The 16,201-nt window shown below is 40.9% G+C and overlaps 1 protein-coding gene across 1 annotated transcript; it reads right to left on the reverse strand.

The window, feature by feature from the left end:
• Window positions 1–10,159: 10,159 nt before the first annotated feature.
• fgf3 (fibroblast growth factor 3) lies at window positions 10,160–15,967 on the reverse strand. Its single transcript, XM_068046925.1, has 3 exons — window positions 15,691–15,967; window positions 13,593–13,696; window positions 10,160–10,492 (listed from the first exon to the last, which is right to left on the reverse strand). Exons 1-3 carry the CDS (start codon window positions 15,965–15,967, stop codon window positions 10,160–10,162), a joined length of 714 nt encoding a protein of 237 aa, XP_067903026.1.
• Between the last annotated feature and the right edge of the window lie 234 nt (window positions 15,968–16,201).

Below are 16,201 nucleotides of genomic sequence, written 5' to 3' on the forward strand. Positions count from 1 at the left end.
CCCAGAACACTGTCTTCAGCTCAAAGAACCAGCCTTACGTTCAACCAACCATTCCACGATTTACCAGTAGTTAGCCTTGCTTTGAGCCATATAGAAAATCCTGGTACAAACGCATGTAACGTTTAAGTGCATGTCTTTTAAGTGGGCAAATAAAACCCCAGGATTTAGTATGGACAGCATGACTATTCATTGTTTCTAGGTCAGCACTGGAAAGTCCCAGCCCCTGTTGAGTTCATACTCAGCAAAAATAAGTAAGTATTACTTACTTATTGAGTAAGTCAAGGAAGTAACATGCGCACTAAGCCTGAGATGTGAGATATAGAGAAGAATAAGCAAATATAAGAAAGGAGTGACTGGAGCATAAAGTGAGGGAACAGTGTTATAACCAAGGAGGGAGAAGTGCACTGTTTATTCTAGTTCCACTTCTCCATGGGTCACAACATATATTTAAATTGTTTTCCCACTTACCAATATGGTTAATCATAAACTCTATTTTTATTCCAGAATAAAACACACCAACTAGGTTTCTTTAATAAACAACAAAATTATCAGTTTATTATAAAACAAGTCTTAACCAGTAATGAAGTAAAGCATAAACACACAGATTGAAATATTAAGGTTCCCTTTTTACCTTAGTCCCGCACACACATACATTGGTTAACCGGAAAAAATAAAGCGATTCTTGTTTTTAGAACTTTATTACAGACAAAACACTTGGGCTGAATACATGCTCATTCTTGAAGAAACAGCAGGTGAGATATGTTGTGCTTCAAAACTGGTATACAGTCTGGCCTCTGCGTACACAAAGACAGGTCACTGGACTCTTTTAGAACAGTTCCTTTCAGGCAGCATTGAGAATTAATTTAGTAGGCTTTTCTTCAAAGACAGGAGATGAGTTGACACAGTGGACTTCTCAGGGTCTTTTATGCAGGTGCTGGAAAGCTAAGCTGGGTTGTGGTCTTCTCTCCTTCCTTGGGAATTCTCTTCTCACTGGAAATTCTCTTCTCTCCCTTTTTACACAGTTCAACCCCAACTCAAAACAATTCAAAAGCGAAACTGACAACAGGAGGTCAACCTTTTGATCTCTATCAATCTTGATCTGTCACTTCTTTGTAACCAACTTCTCCAGGTGTCCAAAGTGCTCTGTGTTTATTGAACTGGAAGTCAGGTGGTTTCCCAGAAAGGTTTGGTGTTGTTGCTGGAAGTCAGCTGGTTTCCCAGAAAGGCTTGTTTTCCTCTCAAGAAGTCTCAGTCACCCTTTAAAAAAATATTTCCAGGAACTGTTTTTTAAAGTCAAGTGGCCTTTACATGACCCCATTTGAAAACTCTAAAGTTCAACACAGCTTCAATCTTTCAAAAATGAATCCTCAAAAATATATTTCACAAAACAGAGGCACATTCTTAACAACGGGCAAGACAAAGAGATAACGAGAGAACTAGGCAGAAACACTGGAGACACGGAAGAAATTGAGAGTGCAGGAAAGAATGCAATCCTTTGAAATCTTCATCAGAGACGTTATACAGGAATCAAGGTATATGATAACGGGTTGTCCATTGCGGGATATAATGCTGCTGTATTTGTATGATGCATGATGTGATGACGCCTGTTACAAACGTAACACGGTGAAACCGACTGGAATATCGTGATCAGTTGAAATAAATCCTTGCTTCGGATGTTGCTGAATTACTTCCGTACTGGCAAACGCGACTGTGAATGTGTTAAATATTAAACGTGCTCAAACGGGAGCTTGGCGAAATTACAGGAGCTGCCCATATCGTTCAGTTTAAGAAAATATGTAGTAAATGAATGGATTTAACCCAATTATCAGGAATAAAAGTAGTTCACTAAATCGTGGTTAAAAAGTAGCGAGGTGAGTATTGATCGGCGCGCCCCTCTTCCTCAGCACACCGACACACTCACTCTTTGACAGGGCATGATTTGATGAGCAAATCACGAGTCGACGGGAGACTTCAGACTGCAAAATTCAGGTTAATGCGGGGATGACCATGGAATGCCCCAGGCTGGCAATTCTGATTAGCAGCCTTTTCACAAGGAGCACCACATGAGGATTCATGCAATCACCGTCCCCCCGTGGTATACAATCCTAGTCACACCGTGCCTCCAGGGGGTCTTATTTCCAGTTTGTATGCACTACGCTCAGCCCCACAGACTTTCATTGAAAGCAAGGTAGACTCATTAATCTCCCCCATGACTGCCTCTTTTGAACAAGGCTACCTTGGCTTCTTTGAAAAAAGTTTTGAGTTCAGCCAGCATTTTATTTTAATTGTGGTCCTCCCATTCTGTTGAAAATGAGGTGTTTGAGTCTAGACTGGTAAAAATCCCAATCCATTTGCCTTCCTCATCACTTTTATCTATTCAAATCGCACACCCAATTAAAAGTAGCCTAACAGCTAATATGAGAGAAATGACAGGTATGAGAGGCACCTTTATGCTCTTCATGAAACATGCTTGCAGTGATACAGTAGTTCAATCACATTGATCACAGAATATGTTGGTGTTCCAAGTAAATGGCTCTGACCTTTATCACCTAGGACTATGGCGGCGTTAGTTAGAACCATAGAAACATTATGGTACAGAAGGAGGCTATTCAGCCCGTTATGTCCGTGCCGGCCGAAAAAGATAGCCGTCCAATCTAATCCCACTTTCCAGCACCTGGTCCATAGCCTTGCCAGTTACACCACTTTAGGTGATGTCCAGGTACCTTTTTAAAAAATTGAGGGTTTCTGCCTCCACCACCATTCCTGGCAGTGAATTCCAAACACCCACTCCAAGGTCTCTCACTTCTTCTACCCCTCTCAATATCCTCCTGTTTATTGTCTATTCCCTCACTTTATTTGCCCTCCCCAAGTGCATTACCTCACACTTCTCTGGATTGAATTCCATTTGCCACTTTTCCACCCACTTAACCAAACCATTGATATCTTTCTGGAGTCTACAGCTATCCTCTTCACTACCACCTACACGGCCAATTTCTGTGTCATCAGCAAATTTCCTAATCATGCCTCCCACATTTAAGTCCAAATCATTAATATATACCACAAACAGCAAGGGACCCAACACTGAGCCCTGTGGAACACCACTGAAAACAGCTCTCCATTCATAAAAACATCCATTAACAACTACCCTTTGTTTCCTGGCCCTGAGCCAATTCTGGATCCAACCTGCCACATTCCCCTGTCTCCCATGGGCTTTCATTTTACTGACGAGACTGCCATATTGGACTTTAATCCATGCCTTTCTAAGTGGCAGTTTATCCTGTCCCTCAAAATAGATTCCAACAATTTACCCGCCACTGAGGTCAGACTGACCAGCCTATAATTATTTGGTTTATCCCTCGCACCCTTTTTAAACAATGGTACAACATTTGCAGACCTCCAATTGTCAGGTGCCTCTCCTGTATCTAGTGAGGATTTGAAGATGATCCTCAGAGCATCTACAATTTCCTCCCTGGTTTCCTTTAACAACCTAGGATGCAATCCAAACGGCCCTGGCAATTTATCCACTTTCAAGGATGTCATACCCTCTCGTACTTCCTCTCTTATTATGTTTATCGTATCTAATATTTCACACTCCTCTTTAGCTACAAATACAACTTTAACTACAATGTCTACATCAACTCTGCAGCATTATATTTTGATACAATGCTTTGCAAACGTGTTATAGGTTAAGTATAGGTTTTAACACTATTAAAATGAAAATGTCGCAATGCCTTGTTTCAGTTTGTGTGTATAGGCCACTGATCAACTTCCCATTGCAACAGGGAAGTATCTCCCCTACTTTAATTTCACTGTTTATTCCCTCACTGGTCACAGTTTTTGATCAAATTTCATTAAATCCGTCCTTTGATTGCACAAGTGAGCATCTATTTAAAGTAAGCACACATGTTCAACTGTTCAAAGATTCTAAATGCATAACGAAGTAGACTTGTCACTTTTATAATGCACGGGGAGTAAATGTGTATGAAGAGCTTCTATCTAGCTCACAACTTCAGACATTGAAGGTGCTCTAACCACATTGGAATCGTAATTTCTGATAATTATGAAGTTATTTGGCCAGTCATATCAAATTTTGGACAGTAACTGTAAAATATTGTCTATTAAAACCTTTATTTAAAGGATGATCTATTTGTACAAATTGTTCACACATCGCCATTTCTGCTTCCCAGTTGATGAATATGTTTCTTTTATCGGTAAACCACTTAACCCTATCCAAAGAATAGCATAGTGCTATCAAAATACCCAATGAAATAATGCCAGGACCCTTTGTAACATTCCCCTATAAAGTTTCAACTTTCCTATAAAACCATTTCAGATTGCACTAGATTCATTGTCTTCTTTCTTTGTATATGGAAAAATCAAAATATGGAAACACATTCTGGAGTGATATTTTTCAACCATTATGTTGAAACCATTTCAACCATTCTGCACTGATAGGGACATAGGAACAGGAGTAGGCTGTTTAGCCCCTCAGCCTGTTCCACAATTCAGTGAGATCATGGTGACCTAACTCCATACACCCACCTTTGCCCCATCGCCCTTAATAGCTTTGGTTAACAAAAATCTATCAATCCCAGCATTAAAATTAACAATTGATCTAGCATCAATTGCCATTTGCAGAATAAAGTTCCAAACTTCAGCCACCCTTTGTGTGTTGAAGCTTTTCCTAATTTCACTTCTGATGGAAGGTCACAGACCTGAAACATTAACTCTGTTTCTCTCTCCACAGATGCTGCCAGACCTGCTGAGTATTTCCAGCACTTTCTGTTTTAATTTCACTCCTGAAAAGTCTGGCTCTAATTTTTAAGCTATTCCCCTTAGTCCAAGTCTTCCCGATCAGCAGCAATAATTTCTCCCTATCGACCCTATCTTCTCCCCTTAATATTTTGAAAACTTTGATCAAATCACCCCTTAACCTTCTAAATTCTGGGGAATACAACCCTAGTTTGTGCAACCTCTCCTTGTAATTTAACCCTTGGTATCATTGTGGTAAATCTATGCTGCACTTCCTCCAAGGCCAATATGTCCTTCCTAAGTTTTGGTGCCCAGAACTGCTCACAATACTCCAGGTATGGTTAATCGGGGCTTCGCTTAGCTGAAGCATAACTCCTACTCCCTTGTTTTCTAGTCATCTAGATATAAAGACCAGCAATCCATTAGCCTTTTTGATTAGATAGGCTGCAGAGCTGGGCTGAGAGATGGCAAATGGAGTTTAATGCGGAAAAGTGTGAGGTGATTCACTTTGGAAGGAGTAACAGGAATGCAGAGTACTGGGCTAATGGGAAGATTCTTGGTAGTGTAGATGAACAGAGAGATCTTGGTGTCCAGGTGCATAAATCCCTGAAGGTTGCTACCCAGGTTAATAGGGCTGTTAAGAAGGCATATGGTGTGTTAGCTTTTATTAGTAGGGGGATCGAGTTTCGGAGCCACGAGGTCATGCTGCAGCTGTACAAAACTCTGGTGAGACTGCACCTGGAGTATTGCGTGCAGTTCTGGTCACCGCATTATAGGAAGGATGTGGAAGCTATGGAAAGGGTGCAGAGGAGATTTACTAGGATGTTGCCTGGTATGGAGGGAAGGTCTTACGAGGAAAGGCTGAGGGACTTGAGGTTGTTTTCATTGGAGAGAAGGAGGAGGAGAGGTGACTTAATAGAGACATATAAGATAATCAGAGGGTTAGATAGGGTGGATAGTGAGAGTCTTTTTCCTCGGATGGTGATGGCAAACACGAGGGGACATAGCTTCAAGTTGAGGGGTGATAGATATAGGACAGATGTCAGAGGTAGTTTCTTTACTCAGAGAGTAGTAGTGGCGTGGAATGCCCTGCCTGCAACAGTAGTAGACTCGCCAACTTTAAGGGCATTTAAATGGTCATTGGATAGACATATGGATGAAAATGGAATAGTGTAGGTCAGATGGTTTCACAGGTCGGCGCAACATCGAGGGCCGAAGGGCCTGTACTGCGCTGTAATGTTCTAATTCTAATTATTTTCTGTATCTGTTCATGATATTTTAATGATCTACGTACCTGGAACCCCAAGTCTCTTTGGCCCTCCACTCTTTCTAGATATTCACCATTTAGAAAGTACTTTGTTCTATCCCTTTTAGGTCCTAGATGACAGTTCTACGTTAATTCTCGCTTGCAGAGGTTGCAATAACCTCCTGCAGAGAAAGCTGGACAGTTTAATTTCAAGGGCTTGTCTTTGGTTAGCTGCGGTAATATTAATTCCAAATCCACTGCAAACATTTTACATATAGTTAAAACAGAAATTACAACAATTCTTTAATCTACATGGAAAATAGATTGCTGCATTTGTAGCAATAGTTTTTTTTTAGCTTATCGTTTTCCTTTTACCCATATCTGAGACGCCATGTGCCATTTCATACGTTGCTCAATCCACACATTATTTACGAATCTATAGATTCAATGGTTTTTATTCTATCTCTGATTGCCGAGGATTTAAAAAAAACCTGGGTTCCTTTTTCTAAACGTGGGCATGACAAATGATGACGTCCGCAAAAGTTGGAGTTTCATCCGAAAATTCGGATATAGGGATCTCAATGTACTCCTCTTGGTATCTCCCATGCTGTTGGCGGTTGTTTGATCTTGGAGCCTTTGTTGTTTGGAATTTGGATGCCAGAACGTTGTGTTTTCTGCATAATTTAAATACTAGTCATCTCCGATCAAGCAAGACTTGTCTTGCTTTTTTTCAGTCATTCCTGTGGCCCAATGACACATTCTTCCATTACACACACAAAATATGTGGCTAGGAATCCTGAGGCGAGTAACTCACCTCCTGACTCCCCAAAGCCAGTCCACCGTCTACAAGGCACAAGTCAGGAGTGTGATGGAATACTCTCCACTTGCCTGGATGGGTGCAGCTCCAACAACACTCAAGAAGCTCGACACCATCCAGGACAAAGCAGCCCACTTTGATTGGCACCCCATCTACAAACATTCACTCCCTCCACCACCGACGCACAGTAGCAGCAGTGTGTACCATCTACAAGATGCACTGCAGCAATGCACCAAGGCTCCTTAGACAGCACCTACCAAATCTGCGACCTCTACCAACAAGAAGGACAAGGGCAGCAAATACATGGGAACACCACCACCCTGCAAGTTCCCCTCCAAGTCACACACCATCCTGACTTGGAACTATATCGCTGTTCCTTCACTGTCACTGGGTCAAAATCCTGGAACTCCCTTCCTAACAGTACTATGGGTCTACCTACCCCAAATGGACTGCAGCGGTTCTAGAAGGCAGCTCACCACCACTTTCTCAAGGGCAATTAGGGACGCCCACATCCCATGAATTAATTAAAAAAACGTGAATGCAAAGCACATTATTTATGTTAGTTTCTATCTTGGATAGCTCCAGGGTTAGGGTTGTGCATGTATGACTAGCTAGTAGATACTACTTATTTCTTGTGTGCAATACATATTCAGTGACATCCCTTGCAAATAAAAATTGGCAGTAAAGTTTCATCACTCAAAGGGACAGCCTTCAATATGCCTATGTATGGAATTGCACTATAATTTATCAAAGAGTCGGTCTACTATCAGAACAAATCGCACTGATGCTTCAAGAATGGCCTTGTGACCAAATAGAAAGCAGCCGGTAGCTGAGGTAGGGCATGGGCTAGATTGTGGGACCCCTGTGACATACTGAGAGAAGCAAACCTTTCACTTTGTGTTAAAATGTAATAAACAGATTGATTTGTCTGCGAATATTTTACTACAGAATTATTCTGCAATCACATTACTTCTTCCACAGGTATATTATAGGTATACAACTTATCTGGGACAGTCTATAATGAAATGGCCATCCATTCCGGCAAATTGAATGATGGATAATCATTTGAAATGAGTCTTACGAGAATTCTAATTCTAATGGAAAGAGGGCTTTAAGAAAACTTGATTTGCTGTGGGACTGTCAGCGGAGAAACTCCGAAGCTTGTTATATTTGACATCAACTTCCATCAAAACTTCATTCCAAACTCACAAGGAAAGGGAACAACTCGAATCAAATTCCTTTAACAAATACAAATATTGTAAGATCTTTGAGTAACATTTGGAACTTCAGAAATACTTATCTACCAAAATAAGGGTTTTTCCCTGGTCGCTGTCCATGTTAATGCAATATCTTGTACACTTTCCGAGTTTCTCAGGTTTGCCTGGGAGTGTCGGCATTGTCTCAGCTTGTGGTTGGTGCTGAAGTATCAAGTGAAATGGACATTGTGTAAAGTTTTTTTTTATTATATTCGTACCTGAGCAGACGGGTCGTGCCTCTTTATTGAGGTCTACCGAGTATTAATGGGTTATGTTTCAACAGCTCCTGCATCCACCGTGTCTTTATGCTTACCAGTTTCAAAAAAGTAGGTGTTCCTCCTTGTACTATTTCATACAGAATATAAAAGTCGTTCAAATGAAGACCCGAAAGTTACAACATTACTAGGTGACTTTCACTGACATACTAACTCCTCAACTCTCACAAAACCTGATTTTTGTTGAGGCTGAAAGCAGAATAAAGTTCAGCTCAGTGGTTCTGAGTGTGACAGAGAGCGATAAGGACTAGTGTGTGGGTGAGAAAACAGGTATATTTACACCTAATAAAACGCATTTGTAAATGACCCCACGGTTTCGTATTAATGACTGGACACGTCGTGTGCACATCATTTTCGGAATCACCCACCTGGATCACCCGAGTGTACATTTCTGAAATAATAATTCATTGCAGATACGTTATACCCTTGCATCGATATCTGCTTGAAAGTATCAAGAAGTATTGAAAGGGTCCATTCCCGTTATAAGCTAAACCTGCTGACATAGAACTTAGTTTCGTGGAATAAAACCACTGACCTGAAACGTTAACTCTGCTTCTGTCTCCACAGATGCTGCCAGACCTGCAGCGTAGTTCCAGCATTTCTTGTTTTTATTTCAGATTTCCAGCCTCTGAAGTATTTTGCTTTTATTACATAAAGTATAAATTGTAGTTGCTGGTTCATCGTGGTGTTATTGGTGGAGAAGCTTTGGCTAATTGAATTACATCATGAACCATTCTTCACCTGAAAGTGCGTAGGTGTATATGAATTTTAAATAAACCAAGCAAATAAAGATAATCCCTTGTGCACATTTTTTCACTTATTAATTTGGTTTGTGAACTCCTTTATATAGCTGAGTTAACTTAGAATCAGAATAATACCGCACAAAAGGAGGCCATTGGGCCCATCATGTCTATACCGACTCTTTAAAGTAGCAAGCAATTAGTACCTATCACATGCTCTTTCCTCATCGCCATGGCATTCTGAATCAGGGAGACGGTGGTGTAGTGGTAATATCACAATGTTAGTAATCCCAAGGCTTATAGGCTAATGCTTTGGGGGCAAGGGTTCAAATCCCGCTATGGTAGCTGGTGAAATTTAATTTCAATTTAAAAAAAATCTGGAATTGAAAGACAATTACATCAGTAATGCCCTTCAGGGAAGGAAATTTGCTGTCCATACCTGGTCTGGCCTACATGTGACTCCAGACACACAGCAGTGTGGTTGACTCTTAACTGCTGTCTGAAATGGCCTAGCAAGCCACTCAGTTCAAGGGCAATTGGGGATGGGCAATAAATGTCATTGCCAGTGACGCCCACATCACATGAAAGAATCAAAAACACACACCATGTAACAGGGAATTCCCTTCCCACCTCCAAAAATATGTCCTATCTTATGTCGAATGAGGCCACCATATCTACATGTGAGACCGGTTAAATATAATTTAGTGTTCTGCACGAAATGAGGGAAGAAATTAGAGAGAGGTACTATACTAATCCGTTGTATTTTCTTGTGATGGAAAAAAGACATACAAAAATAGAACATGTTTAAAATATCACTGACTACAGCGAGTCCCTACATAGTTCGCATAATGCATTGGAGATGATATACACGAAAAGTCCTTTCAAGACAGCGACAAAAGTCGAAATAAAAACTAATTTTACATATTTACATTAATTATTACATCACAGATAGTTTCAACCTGCAATGCTAAGTATATCATTCTACAAATAAATTTTGTCCTATTTAAATCGCAAGTCCAACATTATAAAGTATCTTGCTCAGAAGTCTTAAGTTATTGCAGCAATATGAATCACTATTGGGCGGTTCTCGTTTTCTCCGACTTGCTTGAAGTTTTCAGTAGGCTCTCTCGGTATTTGGAACTGGTGTGGAATAATCGGACGATTTCGTGGTCTTTGCTGTCCAGTACCCTCGGCAAGAAAAGGGAGGATTTTTGAGTCCTTCGTGTTTTGAAGCCCCTCCGCGGTCGGCCTTTGCCATTGATGGACACATACCAAAGTCTCTCCGCGCTATTTCTGCGCCTTGTCCCGGCTGGGTTTGGAATGGTCCTGTAGGATCTGGACGCGTACGTGTTATATCCCAGTTCATGAATGCGTTCTACAAACTCACACTCCGGATTGTAGACTTCCTGCAAATGGTAGAGAGATATAAGACTTACATCTATAGCCGTCAGTTTTCTAAATTATATGTGGACAGGATCTTTGTCTCCTCAAATATTTGGATTAAATCACTTACCTAACCTAAGTCCCTCCCCTATCATTAGACTGTTAACTAATGTAAAATCTATGGAAGTGAAGCCAGTCCTGCTTTGCTTGTCATCTTTCCGATCTCACGTTTGGCAATGTTACAGTTTTTCTGCTTCAGGCCACGGTTAAGTGGTATGTCATATTTACTGTTAGAAGAGAAATGCTTCATGCTATTGTTGGACGACGCATCGATAGAAAGTGACAACTCCAGCGTGAAAAAGATTGTTCAGCATACACTGCTAGAAGTCAGAATTCAAAGTTTTTTTCATCACAATTTTGGAAACTAGAAAATTACATCTACACTACATAGCTCTGAGTGCAACTTTAGATACTAAATCTAAAGCAGAATACTGCGAATGCTGGAAAACTGAGAGAAAAACAGAAAGTTCTGACGAAAGGTCACAGACCTGAACGTTATCTCTGTTTCTCTCTCCACAGATGCTGCCTGACATGCTGAGTATTTCCAGCATTTTCTGTTTCTTTCAGGTGCTAAACATCGATTTGGATAATACAAAGCAATGGAGAGAGAATGTGAAAGGTAGTCAACAGGTTGCTACAATGCATCTGCCAAACTCGCGTTGTTTAAATAATTAGTGCATTTCCAACTAGTCTGAGAGCCTCCTGATCCGATATCAGGTCAACGTTATCAAATTCGGTAAAGGTAAATGAGGACAACGTTTTAAGTGATAGTGTCTTCTTATGTTTATCTGCCTCACAATCAAGTGACCCTGAATCAAAGAGGAGTTTTAATAGTTATCTTCATTTACTTGCAGTGAAAATCAATTCTAATACCGCTGAGCGGATCAATGGAATAAATATTTTGGGCGATTTTCTTCAATGTTACAGTCAATTTATTTCTGAGCATCACATTATGGCAAAGCTGTTAGAAGCTGTGGTGCTAATTGTGTAGGTATAAAGGACCTTGTTTCTTTTTACCCCTCAAAGTGAATAACCTCGACCTTAAAAACTATCCCTTTCTCGTTACCATAATTACATATTGAATAAAAGTTCACTTTTCTAAAACACTTATCAAGTAAAAGTCACAAAATTAGTCGGAAGTGCTTTCCTAGCAAAAAAAAAAGGATCTGAAACACATCATTAACTTTTGCCAGATAACCGAACTCTGATCGGAACGGCCACTTTTCTCGGATATATGTCTATAAGGATATCAGTCGATCAAGGATAAAATTGCATTGAATTAAACAGTGGGCCATATTGAACAAGCTGCTGCTATGACGGTAGGAGGCTGATCGGAGATAAGAGTTGCTGTGAGAACCCTTTCTGTGTGCAATTCCGCTTTGAACAGATAAAGAGATTTGATGTCCACGATGTTCTATCAGAATAGAACATGCAGGAGAATAAAGGATCAAACAGAGATGAAGTGTGTCCACGCTTTTTAGAAGAAGCACTACTAAATCTTGCTCGTATAGTTTGCAGGATTTGAATTTGGCGAAACAGTATAAAGTGCCACAGCACATGTATCATATTATAAACTGCCAGCCAGATATCAATGTTTAAACTATATTTCAAACAGGGTGTTAATGTCAACATTGTCTTTTAAATGAATGTGTTGAGTAAAATGCACACAATTCATTTCTCACAAGGGTACACATACGGTAAATCCTCTTAAACCAAGCCTTAAAGGTACTTGGCAATAGCACATTAGCCAAATTGCAAGTCTTTGACAAACAAATTTGGTGTCAAACCCTTGGGCGCCTGACGTAGCATGATTTGGAAATTGTGTATAAATAATTGACGGCGAAGTAGTTAATCTGAAACTTCTGGGTAAAATGTAGAGTTTCCACAATGATTATCCACAGATTTCAAGCTGAGTTACCACTTGTGCGGCCTGTGGTTTGTGCGTCGCCACATGAAACTGACGGTGGCGGCATCTCTGGGAGCTCTGCACACCCTCCTTTTACCGGGGTTGGGGTGGGGGCGGGGAACGGTGCGGGGTGGGGGAGGGTGCGGGTTGGGTGCTGTTGGGGCTGGTATTTGTGCCACTTCTGGTAGAGATATGTGTTTAGTTAGCGTCAACTGTTTTTATGTTCATTCAGTGTGGAGTTTCTGAAAACGTATTTTTGGCTTTAGATGGAAACAAAACGTTCAAAAGTTTCATCTGCATTTAAGAAGTTAATGGAAACCTTTACAGTTGGCTTCTATGAATCATGTTGATCTTACAGCTAAGTATATGGTTCAATAAGACAACGGGAAGCTATTTTGTCTCTTTTATAACTAAGAGAAAGAGATAAAGGGCGAACGACGCAGGGACCAATTGACACATGGGGCTCCATTCCCAAGCCTGCCTCATGGCTGTAGCTCAGACTTTTCTCAATCTTTCAGTACATCTCTTGTCTGTTCTGTAGCCTTGGTTAATATTCAGGAAGCCATCGTAAACGTTACACATCACTCTACCTTCCCAACGTCCACTTTAATTAGGATAACACCCATGGGGGTCTCTTCCTCACACTATCAGATAACAACCCAAGACCTCTGGGATCATCAAATAAAGCAAACAGCATGACTGTTTGTACAACTTATCCGGATTTCAACCCTACAGTGAAGTGAGAATCTAAGGAGCTTGGTCGGAAAACCGTGCAGAAAAACTAGTGGACAGACAGAAAAGATTGCATTGGGTCTCCAAGCAGGGGCAAACTCCCTTTGTCACTCCCACCAATAACTATGCCTGTTGTTTCATTATCACATGGCGGCCGGCATTTATCTATTAATAAATAGATTTAACTAAACAAAATTAGCAGGTGCAATTTGCTGTGCATCATAAAATTAGCATCCGGTGTATTGAGTTTCTGTTCTTGCTATAGTGTTTTTGTACAACTGTGCTTAGTATTGTATTCTGACAATGAATAGAAAGCTTTTTAGCTGCTGTATTTTAATATTTGAAATTGGTATGACATGTACATCCACATCATTAAAATATGTCTCAATTTTAATAAGTTTTTTTTTACAATAAAGATAACTTACCGACGCATACAAGCGTCCTCTTTTGTTCATAGCCAAGTATCTACCCGAAAACACACCTTTAATCGCCACAACTCCAACATCAACAGCAGTTATTTCCAATATACCTGAAAGAAGAAATAGGAAGCAATGGAAGAGGACAGCTCATTGGGCAGATGTAGTTCATGTATCATGACAAACTCAATAGAGGAAGATTCGTGGAAGAATGCATGCTGAACTGGTATAATAAGGCAGTTACAACATTGTAACAAACCTCTGCCAAAATGATAACAATTCTTGCCTATAGATTAAGATATGACAAAGTAAGGTGCACTAATCTTCTGAAGGCCAGACTAAACGTTACAACAATTCAGGGAAAGTTGACTGACATTGAACTGTATAGTTCACTTAAGCCAATAAGTCTAAATCTCCCTAGATTGCGTGTGACTAGCCAAATGCAGGGGCACCTAAGCACTCGAACCAATCTTTAACATCCTATGTTGCGATTTTAGTCAATTCTTAAATCGACATGTTTCTAACAGCTCCCAAGGAGTTCGTGAGCTTGATATGCTATTCCCCAGTTTCCACATCTATGAATCTTCTTATCTCTTTCATGTGTGATAATTAAAGCCACTGCATCAATCGCAGATAGTACAGGTGCTTTTAAGATGTTCTTATTTCAATCTTCTAATACATCAGTCATTCTCGGCACATGCTAAAAGTGGTTTATTGCTTTGTATTCTAAAAATAGATTTCTGTGGGTTACACCGCTCGTGTGCACCATAAATATCTTAAGTCGAACATTCTGTTGTTCATCTACCAATGCCAATTAATCCCAGTTGAGGCCATACAGGAGTTCATTACTCTAATGGGTGTCAGAGATGCACACAGTACAAAAGGTTGAGAGAAGAGTAACAATTTAAACCGCTTTGTGGTCTTAAGAAAACAAATTTGAGTCTAGCTCCTAGGATGGCGCAACGAATTAGGATTGTATCAAAGCATTTTGTCACTGAGCTTTCAGGGGAAATGACGCGTGTTAGGATAAATCCTTGCAAATGTAGCAAAGGGTCGGCTCCTCCAGAGATGGTTAAACAAAGTGACAGCTTACTGGAGTTAGCCATTGTTAGGGGGAATAAACTACTTTATCCCTTCAGAGTGATCCCTAACACAGGCCACTGTGTTAGCAAATCACCCCCGGGCCTGGAAGCAGCTAGTGTACTCGGTCAGGGAAACGGCATTGGAGATAACACCGAATCCTCCATTCGGAGTTAGGCCTGAGGTGTCATACTCCAGCAATTCCGTTCTGCCCAATCATAACGTCCACAGGTTTCACAAGATCACATTCAAGTAAATGGCATTACACGTTAGAATGTGGCGAAGGATCGTCTTGAACTTAAATATGGTAGGAATTAAAATACACGGAATGCCTGTAAGTTGCTGAACAGGGGAAACCGCTATACAATGCATAGGAACATAGGAATTGCTAGACGAAAGAGGACCGAAGTCCATCTCGTTCGCCTGCTACCATTTTGGTAGTCGCATAATACAATGATACTGGTGTTGTTGGCTAATTATAGGAGTCATGCATTGAAAGCCTGTTATAAAAGGCGTGAAAGCATCTCAGCAGTGAGGGTGGCACATTAATGCCTTTAAGATGCTCCAGATAAGCGAACTGCTGCAATATTTACTCATACTGCAAGGAAACGTTAGAACAAAAATCAAAATAAAATAGACATTATGATGAATAATTTCTAAAACAAATTGTCGTATGAAATGTTAAACTAAATCTCTGCCCAATACGGGATCATGTCTTTCAGTAAAATTAATATTACCATTAGGGGGAAATACTATTTCACAAATTGCAGATTTGTAATGATAATTTTTCTTATCTGGGATTCTGCGTTTAAAATACCAGTAGAATCAGTGCTTGAGCACCTTATATGTTTATATCACAGAGGACCCAATAAACTTTCCAGGTCTCCAAATATTTCAGCCGAATGCAGTTACAATGAAGAGAACGCATCAATGTTGCGCTACGGAGCAGACACGGTATATAACCCTATTCAGCCTCCCTGCTCGCAGTAATGATTTAGAAAACAAAAAGGGAAAGTCTCATACTCACTGAAGATGCTGTTTTTCTCCAGCGTGCCATCAATCTTCCCGTTGAGATGGATCTGCAAATGGTACTTAGTGGCACAGTAGAGCCTCCTCCGCCGCGGTGCTCCCCCGAGATGTTCGTAGACCCCTCCGCGCCCCCCGGCATCCCTCCGCAGTCTGGACTCGCAGGCTGGGGACGGGGCGCACGGCACCTTCGGAGCCACAGTCGGCGCCCGGGGCAACGGCGACTGCTGTCTACTGAAATCCAGAAAACTCAGCAACAAACAGACAGTTATAAACATTGTGGCATGGTCGAAACACTCCCCGGTACAATCCGATGCGGATCAAGGTCTGGATTAGTTGGGTCAAGGGGTCCCATTAAAAATGTGTTACAGGCGGGCCAACAGGTTGCGGGGCGCGCCGGTCCACTCGATGAAACATTGGTAGTTCATCTGCCTTGATCTGTTGAATCAGTAGTTATTTGTCTGGGCCATCATAATCCCAAACAGCCTGGCTTTTATGAGGAACGGTGCCTG

This window comes from Heterodontus francisci, chromosome 14 (assembly GCF_036365525.1).
Source record: "Heterodontus francisci isolate sHetFra1 chromosome 14, sHetFra1.hap1, whole genome shotgun sequence".
Taxonomy (NCBI): domain Eukaryota; kingdom Metazoa; phylum Chordata; class Chondrichthyes; order Heterodontiformes; family Heterodontidae; genus Heterodontus; species Heterodontus francisci.

Coding starts and splice junctions, on each gene's coding strand:
- fgf3 (XM_068046925.1), bottom strand. CDS start 15,967: ATGTTTATAACTGTCTGTTTGTTGCTGAGTTTTCTGGATTTCAGTAGA. Junction 13,697..15,690: donor GGAGAAAAACAGCATCTTCA/GTGAGTATGAGA, acceptor TTCTTCTTTCAG/GTATATTGGAAATAACTGCT. Junction 10,493..13,592: donor GAGGACGCTTGTATGCGTCG/GTAAGTTATCTT, acceptor TACCATTTGCAG/GAAGTCTACAATCCGGAGTG.